The sequence below is a fragment of the Bicyclus anynana genome, chromosome 26, assembly GCF_947172395.1.
Source record: "Bicyclus anynana chromosome 26, ilBicAnyn1.1, whole genome shotgun sequence".
NCBI lineage: Eukaryota > Metazoa > Arthropoda > Insecta > Lepidoptera > Nymphalidae > Bicyclus > Bicyclus anynana.
Window position 1 is genome coordinate 8799550 of NC_069108.1, and position 16608 is coordinate 8816157.

The 16608-nt window shown below is 33.8% G+C and overlaps 1 protein-coding gene across 9 annotated transcripts in view; it reads left to right on the forward strand.

The window, feature by feature from the left end:
- Positions 1-16608, forward strand: part of LOC112056170 (transcription elongation regulator 1) — a 70238-nt gene that overhangs the window by 34819 nt on the left and 18811 nt on the right. For all 9 annotated transcript variants that reach the window (XM_052889949.1, XM_052889944.1, XM_052889946.1 and 6 more), the window contains exons 17-18: positions 11291-11489; positions 13775-13908. In XM_052889949.1, the coding sequence (XP_052745909.1) occupies positions 11291-11489; positions 13775-13908 (333 nt within the window). The remainder of the gene's footprint in view (positions 1-11290; positions 11490-13774; positions 13909-16608) is intronic.

A 16608-nucleotide genomic window follows, 5' to 3' on the forward strand; every position in this document is an offset into this window, starting at 1 on the left:
GGCGAGCTTTACCTTTTGAAGTAATTTTACTTTTTATTTATGAAGCACAAGAAATAATAGTATTGTAATTTTAAAACAATTATTTAACAAAATGAGGTTATGTTTATTTGTCCAATAAAGAATTTACCCGGTCGCAAACAACATTGCTACTGAATGTGCTGCTATACTTGAAAATACATTTAAGGCAGTATCTCCTCAATTGTTACATGAATTGTACCTTGAGATTGATAAGTTACGGCTGAAATTCTCACTTTATAGATGCAATGTACCTTAAAATTGCTTAATTGAGGTAGTCCACTCATTAGGCAATGTGTACTTTTAACTATATTTTTTTGTTTCTATGGCCAATTTTAAACCCCTTGACTTCATGTGCGTGTGAAAATCCGTTTAGTATTTTGTAGTTTTTTAATATTTTATTTTTTTGCATTTATTGAGGTTCAATGTCCTTACATGATATACGTCAAATAATATTTTAATGCTAACATGCCTGGCAGGGCATTGCTAATTTTACACAATACAGAATTTAAAAAATTTCAACACAATATTTAATAACGAAATAATATAAAATGCTTTATTAATATAACATCACTTAAATTATCATTTTTATAAAAGTGATGGGTACAGCAAAACTATACTTACACATTTTAGCGAAAATAAAGTAAAAAATTATAATTTTAACATTTTGTGTTACAAATATGTATGTAGATTGAATGAATTAATCATTCGCCTGCTTAAATTTTTAAATTATGTTTTATATAAACGATTGATATATTAAATGAATGACTGTCATTTTGCGAAACATTAAGAAATATGTTTTAATAAATTATATGCATTTAGCACTAAAATCCCCCATTCTTGAATTCGCCTTTCCTATTGAAAATGCAATTTAATTTTACTTAATAAATTAAATGTGGGCGAATTGTTAATAAATATTAAGAACAATAATAATAATATTTACAAAAAAATATAATGTACAATTTTAATTTTACCCTTATTTAAAAAAAAAATATTTTAATAATTTTTTCTTTTCTCTTTTTGTTTGTAATTTAATTTTGTTATTATTGTATATGTAATAATAACCAGTGCACAGTAAAACCGACTGTGGTTTGTGTTGCATCATGGTTAGGTTTAATTTTAATGAATAAATAAAATAAAAATAAATTATATGCATATAGCACTAAATTCCCCTATTCAATTCAGATTTCTTGAATTCGCCTTTTCCTACTGATTAAATTATTTTTTAGCAGGCGAATTGTAAATAAACATAAGTATAATAATATAAACAAGAAATATAATGTACAATTTTAATTATACACTTATTTGAAAAAAAAAATATCGATATACGTATTAAATAATTACATACACCCTCTTTAATTTCTTTTCTATTTTGAGGAGAAAAAGCTTTTGGCGACGCCTAATTTTTTTTACATCACTAACAATGTCAGGTTCGATTCCTGACTTGTCAATTTTGTATTTTTTGTTTTTTTTTTTTATTTTATAAAAAATCGGGTTCGACTCCCGTTTGCTAGCGATTTTGTCGCTGTGCGAAGGTTTTTTATATTATTAATTGTTGAAGTGTTATTTTTGAAGTTTTATATTTACATTCCGATTGTGTGTCCTATATACATAGTATTGTATTTTTGGTGTAACATTTGTAATTCGCATGTATATTTTTTGTAATTGTAACTTGTAACTTTTATAATAATTAAAAAAACTTTACTTGAGATTATACCAAAAATACAATATTTTATTTTTTGTTATTGTTATGCCTTTTGAATAAAAACTACCAATATATATGACATAAATTAAAAAAAAAAATATTTTTAAATCTACATTTAAACAAAAAAAAAATATTTTGATTTTTTTTTCAAATCGCATAACACTACAGTAATGTAAATTCTTGATAATGTTCTCCCCTTTCTATCAAGCCAGAAGTGTTTAATGATTATGCCGTTTTGAAAATATCACATTTTCTTAAATTGCAAAAAATAGTCCCCAATTAAAAAAAAGATGAGTTTTTTGTAAACAAACAAAATGAAATGCATAGAAAAGTACACAAAAAATAATAATAATTGACACGTTTATATTTGATGATGTATTAACCGATTTAGCTGATGATGATGATGTTTTGGAATGAACGGCAAAGTCACATAAACCCCATGACGTGGTAACAGCGCGGCGGCGGCGAGCGGAGCGGGCGGCGGGGCGGACGGCGGCGCGCGCCCGGCGTTCACACTTGACGATTTGTTTGTACGATCCATTATTATTATTTCCAAAAAAAAAAAATTTTTTTCAAAACTTTTCAAGTCGATCTAAAGACTGGCACTTGACTATTTTTTTTTTTTTGCTCTAGCCAAATAAAATAAATGAAATTTTCGCTATTGCAATTGACTGAAACGATTATTATCGGAACAGTTGAATTTAAAATTTTACATTTTTTAATTTTAATTATTATTACGTACACACCACCTACAGTTGTCCTAATAAGTTCCTAAGCCTAAGGTTGCCTGAAAGAGATCGCTACTAAGCGATAAGGCCGCCTTTTGTATTCTACTTTTTCTTATGTTTCAGTTTTGCTTGTTTTCTTTTATTTTTTGTGGTGTACAAATAAAGAGTAATAAATAAAAATACCACCCGCCACAGTTTAACCCGCGTATTTCCCGTTTCCGTAGATATACGGTGATGAGATATAGCTCACGTTATTCGCTGATAATGTAGCTTTCCACTGGTTAGAGAATTTTTGCAATCTGTTAGTCAAAATCACTTCTATAGGTATGGATACGTATTTTTTTTGTTTAGTACTAAAACATACGCGACGAAATTACTTGTGACGCACAATCACATCGTCAAGTGAGCACGCCGGTGGACGAGAAGACCATAAGGTTAGAATTAATTTTAAGCAAAATCCAAGCAAAGCAAAAAACGCATACACACGCTATATACAGGATGTTTTTAAATCCACCCGCGGTGACGTCATCAGACTGAGTTGGCAGCAAGCGCGGTGTCCACGAGATATTGGTGTGAAGGTGGTCTTAAGTCTCATGACTCTAGTCATAGTTGTGACTAGTGTGGCAAGGACCTTACACCGCAGGAGAAATCATTCTTACCTTATAGCTCTCCGAGGCATGCAGAGTTAATTGTTTTTATTGACCTTAATTTTATTTTAATTAATAAAGTATTGTTGTATTCGAATTCAAAATTAATTATACAATAATATTAAAACTATTTGATTAAATACATATATACTTTTATAAGTTTCTTATTTCATCCACAATTTCAGACCTTATTTTTTAGATTAGAAAATTCGCCTTTATCTCTTATATTGAATTGAAGTGTAAAACACTGTTTTTTTTTTTTTTAATATGTGTTTTTTTTAAATGGGCATGCCTTACATGTCGAGTGAGATTTTTTGTAGATTGTTGAAGAAAAGTATTTTACTAAGTTCATCATTAACTGTTTTTTTATACGAAATTCTAAGTCAATAGCAATAAATTTGTATTAAATTCGGTTATTGTTTTTTTTTTTTTATTTTAAATCTGACAGACAGACAACAAATAAATTCTACAAGGGTTCCCTACATAATAAGGAAAATCTATCTCGTTCGTCGTTGATTACAGTTTATCTGCATCTTCGTTGAGTGACTCGTTCACAATTTAAACATCCTGTATATAATAATTAATTACGAATTCATTCTTACAGAAAATGATTTTAAAGTCAATTAAATAGAAATGGTCATTACAACCCGACCAAGGCAAGGTATACATATTAATTAATGATATATTTTTGAAAAACATATTTTAGTGTTAATCTATGCTTAATAAAAAAACGGCCCATTGGGGGTCCGCGGTAAAGAGAACTCACCGAGAGGTGGAGGTTCGATCCTGGGAGGGGATCCTGTTGTTCCCACTCCTAACACAGTATTTTACGATTAGTTGGAGGGGAATTTGGAATATTGGTCACGTTTGAAAGTTTATTAAAAATATTCCTTTTAATGGAATTGCTTTTCTTAGTCATGTGAAAAATAATTTAAAATATGCAATTGTCAATTATTATTTTTGTAATAAAATAAAATCAGCAATTCAGTGAAAAAAACTTTTTATGGGACTTTTTGAAAAATATTATTTTGATTTTACATATTGTATTCATGTTCTCGTGGCAATATGGGGATAATAATATTATTAGACTAGCGGACCCGGTCAAGCTTCGCTTTGACTTGTGTGCACCACCCCTACCTACCCCTAAACTAACTTTAGAGTTTAGGGGTTTGAAACATTCTGAAAAAGTTTAAATTTTAAAGCAAAATCCCCATTAACAAAATGATCCGGTATTTATTGAATTCATTTGTTACATTAGAGGTTTGAAAAATTCTGACAAAGTTTAAATTTTAAAGCAAAATCCCCATTAACAAAATGATCAGGTATTTATTGAATTCATTTGTTACATTAGAGGTTTGAAAAATTCTGACAAAGTTTAAATTTTAAAGCAAAATCCCCATTAACATAATGATCCGGTATTTATTGAATTCATTTGTCATAAAAAATGTGCTAAATGAAAAACCAATCAAGATCTTGTGCAAACTTCATATAAACCATCTACAAAATAGACCGAACTTAAATATTTGGGATGGATAGGTGAGTCCGTTCTTGAGTTATTAACAACAAAAATTGGCATTGATTTTTATATTATTAGATAATGGTGATAATAATTGGTCGAAAACTTAAAATTAAAGTTCTAAACGTCCCTTGGCGCCAAACATATTATATTATCCATGTAACAAACAAATGGGTTAGAAATTTTTGAGTGTAGATTAACACTATAGCAAATAATACAAAATGTTCTTTGAAATCAACCGAATCTTGTGTGTCTTGATTTTTTTTTATTAATTTTATAGTTCAAATTTTTTCTTATTTCTCCTCTTTTTAACATATATGTATTAATATTAGCCGTGAATTCATCCATCCTTAGACCATTGTTCACATACACCCTCTTGCAAGATGTTGTTCTTAGCGGATTTCTACTAACTATAAGCTACCTCCCTGCCAAATTTCATATTTTTTACGTCCAGTGCTTTTTGAGATTTCGTAATAACCTTTCGCATTTATAAATTCAGATCATTTTTATCTTCTTTTTTGTCTTAGATAAAAATTTTGTATTATCATCATTCATCATCATTATCAACCCATATTCGGCTCACTGCTGAGCTCGAGTCTCCTCTCAGAATGAATTTTCAACTAAGTAAATGTTCGAGCGGAATTCTTTTCTATGAAGCAGTCTTGAAATATTTATATGTCAAATCCCGCGGGAACCATGGGTTTTTCCGAGATAAAATTGTCTTTTATGTTGCTTAATAACCTTTTAACTGCTATTAAAATCGGTTCAGGCATATCAGAGATTAACCTGAACAGACAGACAGACAAAATTTATTTTTAAAGTTTGTGTTTTAGTATCATGTATAGCTAGCTATAAGCACTTGAGAATTTATTTTGTTTTGAAATCACAGACAAACACTTTAATTATTTAAATGTATTGATCTATGCCTTGGTCGGGTTCGAAGTAATATAATCAATATGCATACAAAACTTACAATTGGTAAGTCATATTAGATAATTTTACAAAAACAAGTCCCACAGAAAGCTTCTACTATAAAACGTCACTGCATGCCCGAAAACGAAATGTTGCCAGATTAAAATGCATCTAAAAATATATAAATGGTGATGGAAAATATTATTTTCGACAAAAAAGTAAAGTCATAGTAATAGTTTTGTTTGAAAAATATGAAAACAGTAACTTTGAAATTACATAATTGTAAATAGTAAATTTTTAAAAGTAAAAGCGAGCGAAATGTCATAATAAATAATATATAACCTAGATATATTTAACCAAAAACTTCTTTTACAGGTCTTTTTTTATTTTCATTTCTTTTGTGACGGTCTACTAAGAAGTTTTGTTTTTCCAAAAAAAAAAAATTCTAAAAAAAGTCACAACATTACGCATAAATACTGAAACAAAAACTACTGAACTGATTTGCAAATCCTATGATTTAAAAAAAAACATTTATAGTTATTATTAAAAAAAAAACACTAAAAACTTCTTTGTAGACTACAACTGTATATAAATAGTAAAAATTAATAAAAAAAAAGTTTAAAAGAAAAGTATATGAAAAATTGCTAGTCATTTGAAATCCATAAAATTATATAAAATCACAGTTTAGACGAAGTTTATTAAGTTAGTTTTGTAAAGTTAGTTATTGCGAATAAATATTGACAATTTTTTTGGAGAACCAAAGACGAAATGTAAAGTCAGTTACTAGCTAAATGTCAGTTTTATGGGTGTACTGTTTGAGACTATTATTAAACCCCGATGCAAAAGAAAATTTGTAATCGTCACCAAACAATAGGGATGATGACAGTTTTTTAAATTGTATATAAATTGAGAGTGTACTAACAGTAAAACAATTTTCTAAAAGTAACAGGATATCTGCGATCATTACTTTCGGAGCTACAGGGATTTAAAGAGTCAGATTTGAGGCGCTGTCGCGGATCCCTGAAAAACGCTCCATACAAAATGGCACGATTTAGTGACGTCGTTGGCTCGCTGATTTAGTTAGATTTGTATGGGCGTTCAAACAAAATCACTAATATCTTTGTTATTTGTGCGTTTATGTTTATAGTTCATTTATTAAAAAATGCCACATTTAATGTAAGGAAGCTAAAACTGTATGAATTTTCATCTAATTACGATAAAAAAAATAACAGATTTTGAAATCTTATAATCTTATTTATTTTGCAAATATCCAGAGAATCTTTGCATCTTTGCTTTTTTTGTATAAATTAGTTAACATTGACCTTATTTAACCGAATGTATCATAAAAATCAACATATTCAAACCTAGTCATCATCCCCATTGGCCCACTACCAAGGACTTTAACCATATGACGTCGATCCTCTTTCTACAAACGCTAACGCTTTGTTAACGTTTGTTGAAAACTAAAAATGTATGGAGATGACATTCGTTTTCAATACAGTGAATGAACCTTGAAAAAATTCAAGGGAGTAGGCTTTAATAATAAAATTACAAGGAAAACTATAACAGCTAAATAGCAATTGCTATTTATAATAGTCGACCAACTTAAAAATTGTAATTGACACTCAAAAATCGCATACTAATTCCGTTGTTAGTTAAAAATATATAATTGTCAGTATGACAACTCAGTCTGTTAAAACTAGAAAGCTGAAAGCTTTGTAAAATTGGATAAATATTTTTAATTTTAAAAGAAAGCTGAAATTTATGATAAAATTTATGAAAAAAAAAAATATTTTTTTTGGGGTTCTACATGCAAAGTGAGGATGAATTTTTTTATGGTGTGGTAGTATCGTTATAGGTATTTTAGTGAATTACATAATTACATTACATACGGAGCCCTACACTGCGCGTGGTCTGACACGCACTCGACGGTTTTTTTTTTTGTTTTCGAAGCGTTTGCGTTTGTAGAAAGAGGTTTGATGTGTAATTTGGCTGCAAATCACGGCCTCCCGCGCAAAGCGCAATATTGAAGAAATATATGGGGTTTTCATTTTTCCTTTACACGTAAAATGTTAAATTTTAACCATTACTTTTTTAATACGTCTACACCTGTAAGGTTGATATTTACTTGCACAAATAATTAGGTAGATTTAAGACATTAAACGAAAATGGAGGTGATTCCTAACAGAAGACATTAATTGTTGAACAGTTTTTAAGTTAAATATTATGTATATGGATACATATAATATACAGGATGTCCCGTAATTAATGGATAAAACGCAAAGAGTAGATACACCACCTAATTATCTAAAACTACTACCAAAATCCCTAGGGTGACCATGTTATATTTTTTTTTTCGGATAGTTAAAATTTTTCCATCTTGAATCAGTTTTTCAATGCTGTAGCTACTGTAATTAAGATATTTGAGATCTGATTTTTGTAATTATTAAAATCGGACCACTGAATTAAAAAAACAATTCCAACCCTTAAGGTAGGAAAACAGGGGATGATTGATTTTATACCCATTAATTATATTGTAAAACCAAGCATAACTTTTTATTGAGTGGTTTGATTTTAATAATTATTTTTTTATTTGAATAGTCGACCAAATGGTTTTACATAGATTTAGAAAAACAATTCCATAAAGGTGATACAGGGGATGTTTTTTTACATTTTTCTATATACTATTGAAAATACGTTTCCAAAGTTTATATAAAGATTTGTTGAAATAAAGTCTAAATAAATCCACGCCTCCATTCTCGTTATAAACTAATAAAACATTCCATTTCAGGCTATAATAATTATTTTGCTTCACAGGACATTAATTAAAAAGGCTCTTCTTTTCAGCCTCTATATATTTTTTTTCCGCAGGATTTTTGTAGCAGTTGAAAGCGAATTTTTGATATGGAGATGTGTGGGTTTGGTTTGTGAGTACTTGGGTATGGGTCGTGTTGATTTGTCGGTATTCGTTTTTTTTTTTTAATTTAAAATATAGGGCCATTTTCTCCTTTTCTTTATTTTTAATTGTTGACAATGTTGTTAGTGATACAAAAGGTTAAAAACTTTGTACTTAGTTCCCCCTCCAAATTCTCCTTCCTTAAGTTATTTATTAAAAAATACTTTCTTAGTGATACAAAAAAAAGTGTCAAAATCACAGCTTCCTAGCTTGGGTTGTTTCGGCTGGGCTGGGGATATACAGGGTGTGGCGTAAATAATGGATAACCCTGTACCTGCCGAAGAGACTCCTAATGGGCTATAGGAATATAGATTTTTTTTTATTTATTTAAGTTTCGTTTTAAGAAAAATGGCTTAATTCATGTTTTTCAAAAAATGGGTACTTTCATTTATTCATTTTGCTACAGTTACCACAAATTTTAGATTTTTTGCATTCTGGTTTTTTTATAATACAGCTAAAGAATTGTGCTATTGGTTGGTATAAGGAATTCCCAGTTTGTTACTCTAGTTTTGGAAAAAAATAACATGAAAGTTCAAAAAGCCTTATTAATTATCCAATTTCTTAACTTTGTGCAACATCTGGTGTAAAAAATCTCTATGAGAGATGACTTGCCCATTATCTTAAAAACATGCTTGTTTAATGCAGATTCCGAAATGGTATAATACCTACTAAATATCATGTTATTTACGAAAAAAAATGGCAATAGCCAAGAACATGTCCTTGATTTTTTAACTACATTATTAAATTATCACAAACATGTCTTTGTTAACGTAATATGGGTCGACCCTTTATTGTGTGACCGGGGGCAGGTAGTCAATATGGATAGAGCAAGCAGATAACGACCTTATTTCGACTACCTGTGGTTGTTTGTCACTGGAAAAAACGCCATGGTTAATCTCTTCAAAGGACAGAGACAAAGCATTTTCATGTTAGGTAAACAGTAGTTGTGCGATAGAGAGATGTTTATTGTTCTTATTACAAACGACAAAAACAGGTTTAGAACTCAGAACTTGTGTAATACAGTTGCAGTTAGTGCTCATTTGACTATCGTTGCATGCGCATATCTCGGTTGTATTTTCACGTGATTGGATTTTTTTAAAAGTGAATTTGGCTTACGTACTACGGACTCTGTTTTTGCTATACGAATTGGACATTTGTGATATTATCGAAGACTTCTGCATAACCCTGGACTACTGGTCATGCCGCGTCATACATACACACCCCAAGAGTACGCAAACATGCATCTCATTTACGGGATGTGTAATTGTAATGCAAATGCAGCTGCACGAGAATATCGTCGAAGATACCCTAATCAGCGACATCCCGATTATCGCGTGTTTACACGAGTGCACGTCGCTTTTAGCGAAGGACGGATGCCTGGTACCGGTGTTGGTGGAGCTTCGGAAGGTAGACCTCGACGACATGGTGATGACGAAGTTTTAAACGCTGTAAGAGCAAACCCTGAATTATCAATTCGCGAAATAAGTAGCGAAACTCATGTGGATACGCGCACTGTGGGCAGAATCCTGCACAGGCATAAGCTTCATCCATTCCATTTTCAGAGAGTGCAGACTCTTATGACAAGGGATTATGCGCCGAGAGTGCATTTCTGCCGAATAATGTTACGAAATTGCAATAGATAATTTGTTTGTGATAGCTTAATAATTTACTTAATAAAAATAAAACAAGGACATGTTCTTGACTATTGCCAATTTTTTTCGTAAATATCGCGATATGTAATAAGTATTATACCGTTTCGGAATCTGCATTAAGCAAGCATGTTTTTAAGATAATGGGCAAATCAGCTCTAATAGAGATTTTTTAAACCATATGATGTACAAAATTAACAAACTGAATAATCAATAAGGCTTTTTTGAACTTTCATGTTAATTTTTGCCAAAACTAGAGTAACGAATTAGAAATTCCTTATCAATAACAGTAGCACAACTCTTAAGCTATATTATAAAAAAAACAGAAAAAGAAAATTCCAAAATTTGAGATTACTGTAGCAAAATTAGTAAGTGAAAGTACCCATTTTTATAAAAACATGACTTAAGCCATTTTTCTCAAAACGAAACTTCAATAAATAAAAAAAAATCTATATTCGAATAGCCCATTTGGAGGCTCTTCGGCAGGTACAGGGTTATCCATTATTTACGCCACACCCTGTATATAAGGATAACTGATTGACTCATAAAGTCTACACACATTCATTCAAAGTTACCCTGCCCATTTCCTTTTTTTTATTCAATCCCAACTTATTTATAAAAAAAAAAACTATTTTCCTTATATTACAAAAATACTTTCTTAATGTAACTTCCTAGCTTCTATTGTTTCGTTTGGGCTAAAGGGTAACTAACTGATTGACTTGCAACGTCCATCTGGTTTGGACTGTTGCATATATGTTTTAGACAGTACCACAATGTCTACCTCTACATAATTTTGTATCATTATTCACTGTCAAATTTCCATTTCCATTAAACCATTTTGGCGTGAGGATGACAAATATTCAGCCTGTCGCATTTACAATCAAATCAAAATTTCAAATCAAAGTTACCATTTGCAAAGAGTCCATACAACCGCAAATTCCCACCGAGTTACCTTTTAAAAATTCTTACACATATTCATTATTGTAATCAATATGTATCGAGCGGTATAAATTTCCTGTTCTTTGGGCTTACCCTCGTCAAAATTGTATCCTTCGCCACTGCTACATATAACCAACCCAGTCCCACGAACCAAAACGCCACGCCCTCTAGCCCGTACTACGCGCCGAACACGACAAACCACTGACTTCCCACCCTGTTGTAGGCGAAGACGGAGTTCATAGCTATGCTGAAAGACAAGTCTATCGATCGCCACGCGCGCTGGGTGGACGCTAAGAAGAAGATCGACACTGACGCGCGGTACAAGGCTGTGGAGAGTAGCACGCTGCGCGAGGACTACTTCAGAGACTACTGCAAGATGGTGAAGGACGAGAGGAAGAAGGAAAAGGACGGAAAGGAGAAAGGTGAGTGACTGACGCTACAACACACAGCAGGACTACTTCAGAGACTACTGCAAGATGGTGAAGGATGAGAGGAAGAAGGATAAGGACGGGAAGGAGAACGGTGAGTGACTCTGACGCTACAACACACACAGTAGCAGGACTACTTCAGAGACTACTGTAAGATGGTGAATGACGAGAAGAAGGACAAGGACGGGAAGGAGAACGGTGAGTGACTCTGACGCTACAACACACACAGTAGCAGGACTACTTCAGAGACTACTGCAAGATGGTGAATGACGAGAAGAAGGACAAGGACGGGAAGGAGAACGGTGAGTGACTCTGACGCTACAACACACACAGTAGCAGGACTACTTCAGAGACTACTGCAAGATGGTGAATGACGAGAAGAAGGACAAGGACGGGAAGGAGAACGGTGAGTGACTCTGACGCTACAACACACACAGTAGCAGGACTACTTCAGAGACTACTGCAAGATGGTGAATGACGAGAAGAAGGACAAGGACGGGAAGGAGAACGGTGAGTGACTCTGACGCTACAACACACACAGTAGCAGGACTACTTCAGAGACTACTGCAAGATGGTGAATGACGAGAAGAAGGACAAGGACGGGAAGGAGAACGGTGAGTGACTCTGACGCTACAACACACACAGTAGCAGGACTACTTCAGAGACTACTGCAAGATGGTGAATGACGAGAAGAAGGACAAGGACGGGAAGGAGAACGGTGAGTGACTCTGACGCTACAACACACACAGTAGCAGGACTACTTCAGAGACTACTGCAAGATGGTGAATGACGAGAAGAAGGACAAGGACGGGAAGGAGAACGGTGAGTGACTCTGACGCTACAACACACACAGTAGCAGGACTACTTCAGAGACTACTGCAAGATGGTGAATGACGAGAAGAAGGACAAGGACGGGAAGGAGAACGGTGAGTGACTCTGACGCTACAACACACACAGTAGCAGGACTACTTCAGAGACTACTGCAAGATGGTGAATGACGAGAAGAAGGACAAGGACGGGAAGGAGAACGGTGAGTGACTCTGACGCTACAACACACACAGTAGCAGGACTACTTCAGAGACTACTGCAAGATGGTGAATGACGAGAAGAAGGACAAGGACGGGAAGGAGAACGGTGAGTGACTCTGACGCTACAACACACACAGTAGCAGGACTACTTCAGAGACTACTGCAAGATGGTGAATGACGAGAAGAAGGACAAGGACGGGAAGGAGAACGGTGAGTGACTCTGACGCTACAACACACACAGTAGCAGGACTACTTCAGAGACTACTGCAAGATGGTGAATGACGAGAAGAAGGACAAGGACGGGAAGGAGAACGGTGAGTGACTCTGACGCTACAACACACACAGTAGCAGGACTACTTCAGAGACTACTGCAAGATGGTGAATGACGAGAAGAAGGACAAGGACGGGAAGGAGAACGGTGAGTGACTCTGACGCTACAACACACACAGTAGCAGGACTACTTCAGAGACTACTGCAAGATGGTGAATGACGAGAAGAAGGACAAGGACGGGAAGGAGAACGGTGAGTGACTCTGACGCTACAACACACACAGTAGCAGGACTACTTCAGAGACTACTGCAAGATGGTGAATGACGAGAAGAAGGACAAGGACGGGAAGGAGAAAGGTGAGTGACTCTGACGCTTCAACACACAGTAGTAGGACTACTTCAAAGACTACTTCAAGATGATGCAGGACGAGAGGAAGAAGAACAAGGACGGGAAGGAGAACGGTGAGTGACTCTGACGCTACAACACACACAGTAGCAGGACTACTTCAGAGACTACTGCAAGAAGGTGAAGGACGAGAGGAAGAAGGACAAGGACAACAAAAATACACTTATTTATTTATTTATTCATTTAAGTTACATTTCCATTATAATAACTTAAGTATACAGACAATAGAAATCTGCAATTTAAATCAAATTTTTGAGCGGTTCCACCATCTTCGGATTACAACTACATATCATCACTTTGTTGTGGACTTTGTCCGCCCCCAGACCTCCTTAATCCGGCCCGTCCTAAATCCGTTCTTAGCGGACGTCTACTAACTATAAACTCCCTATCAAATTTCATATTTCTACGTCATCTGATTTAAGAAATATCGTGATGAGTGGCCTTTTCCCTTTATGTATTTAGATGCATTGACGAAACTTGTAAATAAGCCTTTAGACATCTATCAGACACCTACCTGACCGCAAAGTTTTTTTATTGTTATTTTTATTTTGTTTTAAAAATTTCGTTTCGTTTCAGAACGCGAACGAGGGAGCAAGAAAGACAAAAAAGACAAAGATCGCGAGAAGGACAAAGACAAAGATAAGGACAAGGACAAGGAAAAGGAGCGCGACAAGGACAGCAAGAAAGAAAAGAAAAAGGAGAAAGCAGAGGTAAGTGTTATGTGTAAGGATTAAGCTTAAATATATATTTTAAAAATCAAAATTTTATCAAAAAAAAAAGATTTTTTAGTGTTGTACCTTTTTAACGACAAAAATAATGATAATTGATACTCCAGTCAAATAAGGCTTTAACCTCGGAAGAGAGTTGTAAACTGAAAAAATCTCGTAAGTTATTCGTGATTATTTAGATTTTTTTTTGTTTTAATAATGTCAACATTTTATTATAAACATTAATGGGTCCTTTATTAACGTTTTTATAAAAGGGCCCCTAGAAAACTGAAAGAGGACCCAAGCAACATACACATAACATTCACGCCGTCTCCAGGATACCTTCTGTATTCGACCTTTGATCTAACAGCCAAGCGAATGTTCCTTGTATTTTTTTTAAATAATATATTTGGACAAATCGCTATCTAGCCCCAAAGTGAGCTGTGACCTTTGCCTTTGTTTCGGAGGGCGTTGGTCCGAATGCGGCCGGGGCATGCAACTCCTAACTTTTCAGATAAGTGCATTTTAAGAAACTAAATATCACATGTCTCATCGTTAGGAAACCTGCATACTTGAGAATTTTCTTAATTCTCTACGTGTGTTAAGTTTGTCAATCCGCATTGGGCCAGTGTGGTGGACTATTGGCCTAAACGCTCATACTAAGAGGAGACTCGTGCTCAAAATGCGTACTAAGATTAATTTACATTAAATACTTCTAATTAATACAAAAACACCCAAGCTCATTATACAAATACTTGGCATTTGTGGGACATTTATGGGAATCGAACCCACATCTGAGGATGCAGAAAGCAGTATCAGTACCCACTGCTGCATTGGTTGAAGGTTGTCGCTAATAGATTATAGACGGAAATTCGTATAAAACTATTTATTACGGTTGCAACTTTTTTGTTGCAACCGTGCGGTTGTTCTATTGGAGTGAGTGTTTTCTTTTACAGGAGACTGTCATAATCTGCGGGGGTCTTTTTTACCCCGCGCGAAAAAAAAAACCAAAAAAAAAATAATTAAAAAAACAAAGTTACAGTGTGTGCTTTTGCAGTGGGAGTTGTTTTTTTTTTGTTTATAATCTGCGGCCCGCGACGAATGGAAGACGGTGAGATATTGAAAAGATTCTTGTGCTTGTATTGCACCTTGCATCGGACATTAGACATCCCGCAGGATTATGACAGGCATAGCGCGGTCACATCTAACGCCTACAAAAAGAAAAAAAAAATGTTTTTATTTTTTTGAAAAATAATTGCAGCTACTGCGGTCAACAAGGACAAGGTAACGATAATTGTAAAAAAAAAAAAAATTCGGCCACTTTTTGTTATGATTGTACGTTAGATGTGGCCCGGCTCTGTGGTCCTGCGCGAATTTGTGTTGTGATTTAACCATTGAGTTGTATCTACTGCCCACTAGAGCTGTTCGAAACTAAAAACAAAATATGTAATAAGTTAAGGTTGAAGTCAAAATTGTACTAATTAAGTAAGGCTGCGTAATTTTATTGAGTATCATAGTATTATGTATAAAACACTAGGCGACGACAAGCGGTTTCACCCACTTAGTTTCCTTTCCCGTGAGAATACTAGGATAAAATATAGCATATGACACTTACAAATTGTGTGTCTTTCTAGTGTAAAAGAATTTCAAAATCCGTTCAGTAGATCCACAGATGTCCCCCTGCAATACCACAAACTTTACCTCTTTATAATATTAGCATAGAACTAAAATCATAAACTAAACAGTAGGTATTTGCTGCATCGGTAAAACATCAAGTTAAATTTACGCATATTATTAAAATATTAACGCAGTACTGATGAGTGGTGTCTTATCTATTATGTAGTGCATACAACTCAATGGGCTTAACTCTAGCTTTAGACTACAATATTGTAGAGAAATGTAGAGGTTTTTATAGGAACAACATTCTATTAATTGAAAAGCTTTAACTACACGATAAAAGGGCAGTAATTTACACTGTGGAGTCTTGGGTTCGATCCCCGTAAATAACGTTCGCACCCACTCCTACACAGGAGTGTAGTATTGGGTACGAACAGTCATTTCAAACTAAATTGGAGGAGGCTAATCGGAAACATTGGAAATAGATAAAAGATATATACACTCCTTTCAATTTCTACGCCGGTTTTTTTTTTGTTTTGGCTCGTGGGAGATTCAGGTCGAAACTAGTTACCACCATACCGACAAAGAAGTACTGCCAAGCGCTTTAGCATTCCGGTACGATGTCGTATAGAAACCGAAAGGGATGTGGATTTTCATATACCTCCTAACAAGTTATCCCGCTTCCATCTTAGATTGTATCATCACTTACCATCAGGTGAGAAAGTAGTCAGTAGGGCTAATTTGTAAAAAATAAGAAAATTTCAAAATGATAAATAAGTTGAAGAAGAAACGAAAATATTGGTAATATTTAAATACTTCTATTTTTAAATTTATTTAACGCTAATTGTGTTTCTGTGTTATAATTCAATTAGGTTGACGTTTAATGGAGAGGGTCCAAAGTTTTCAAGTATACAAAATTACCTTTTTGAAATGAAGAAAAGAAAAATTATCTTTTTGATTATGACAATTTAATTACGTTTCCAAAAATTAGGCCAACGGCCAGTTTATTAAAAAAAAAACGGTTTTGATTCTCTAATATTTTATTCATGTACGAGTCTGAATAACTTTGGAGTATTTCAATACATA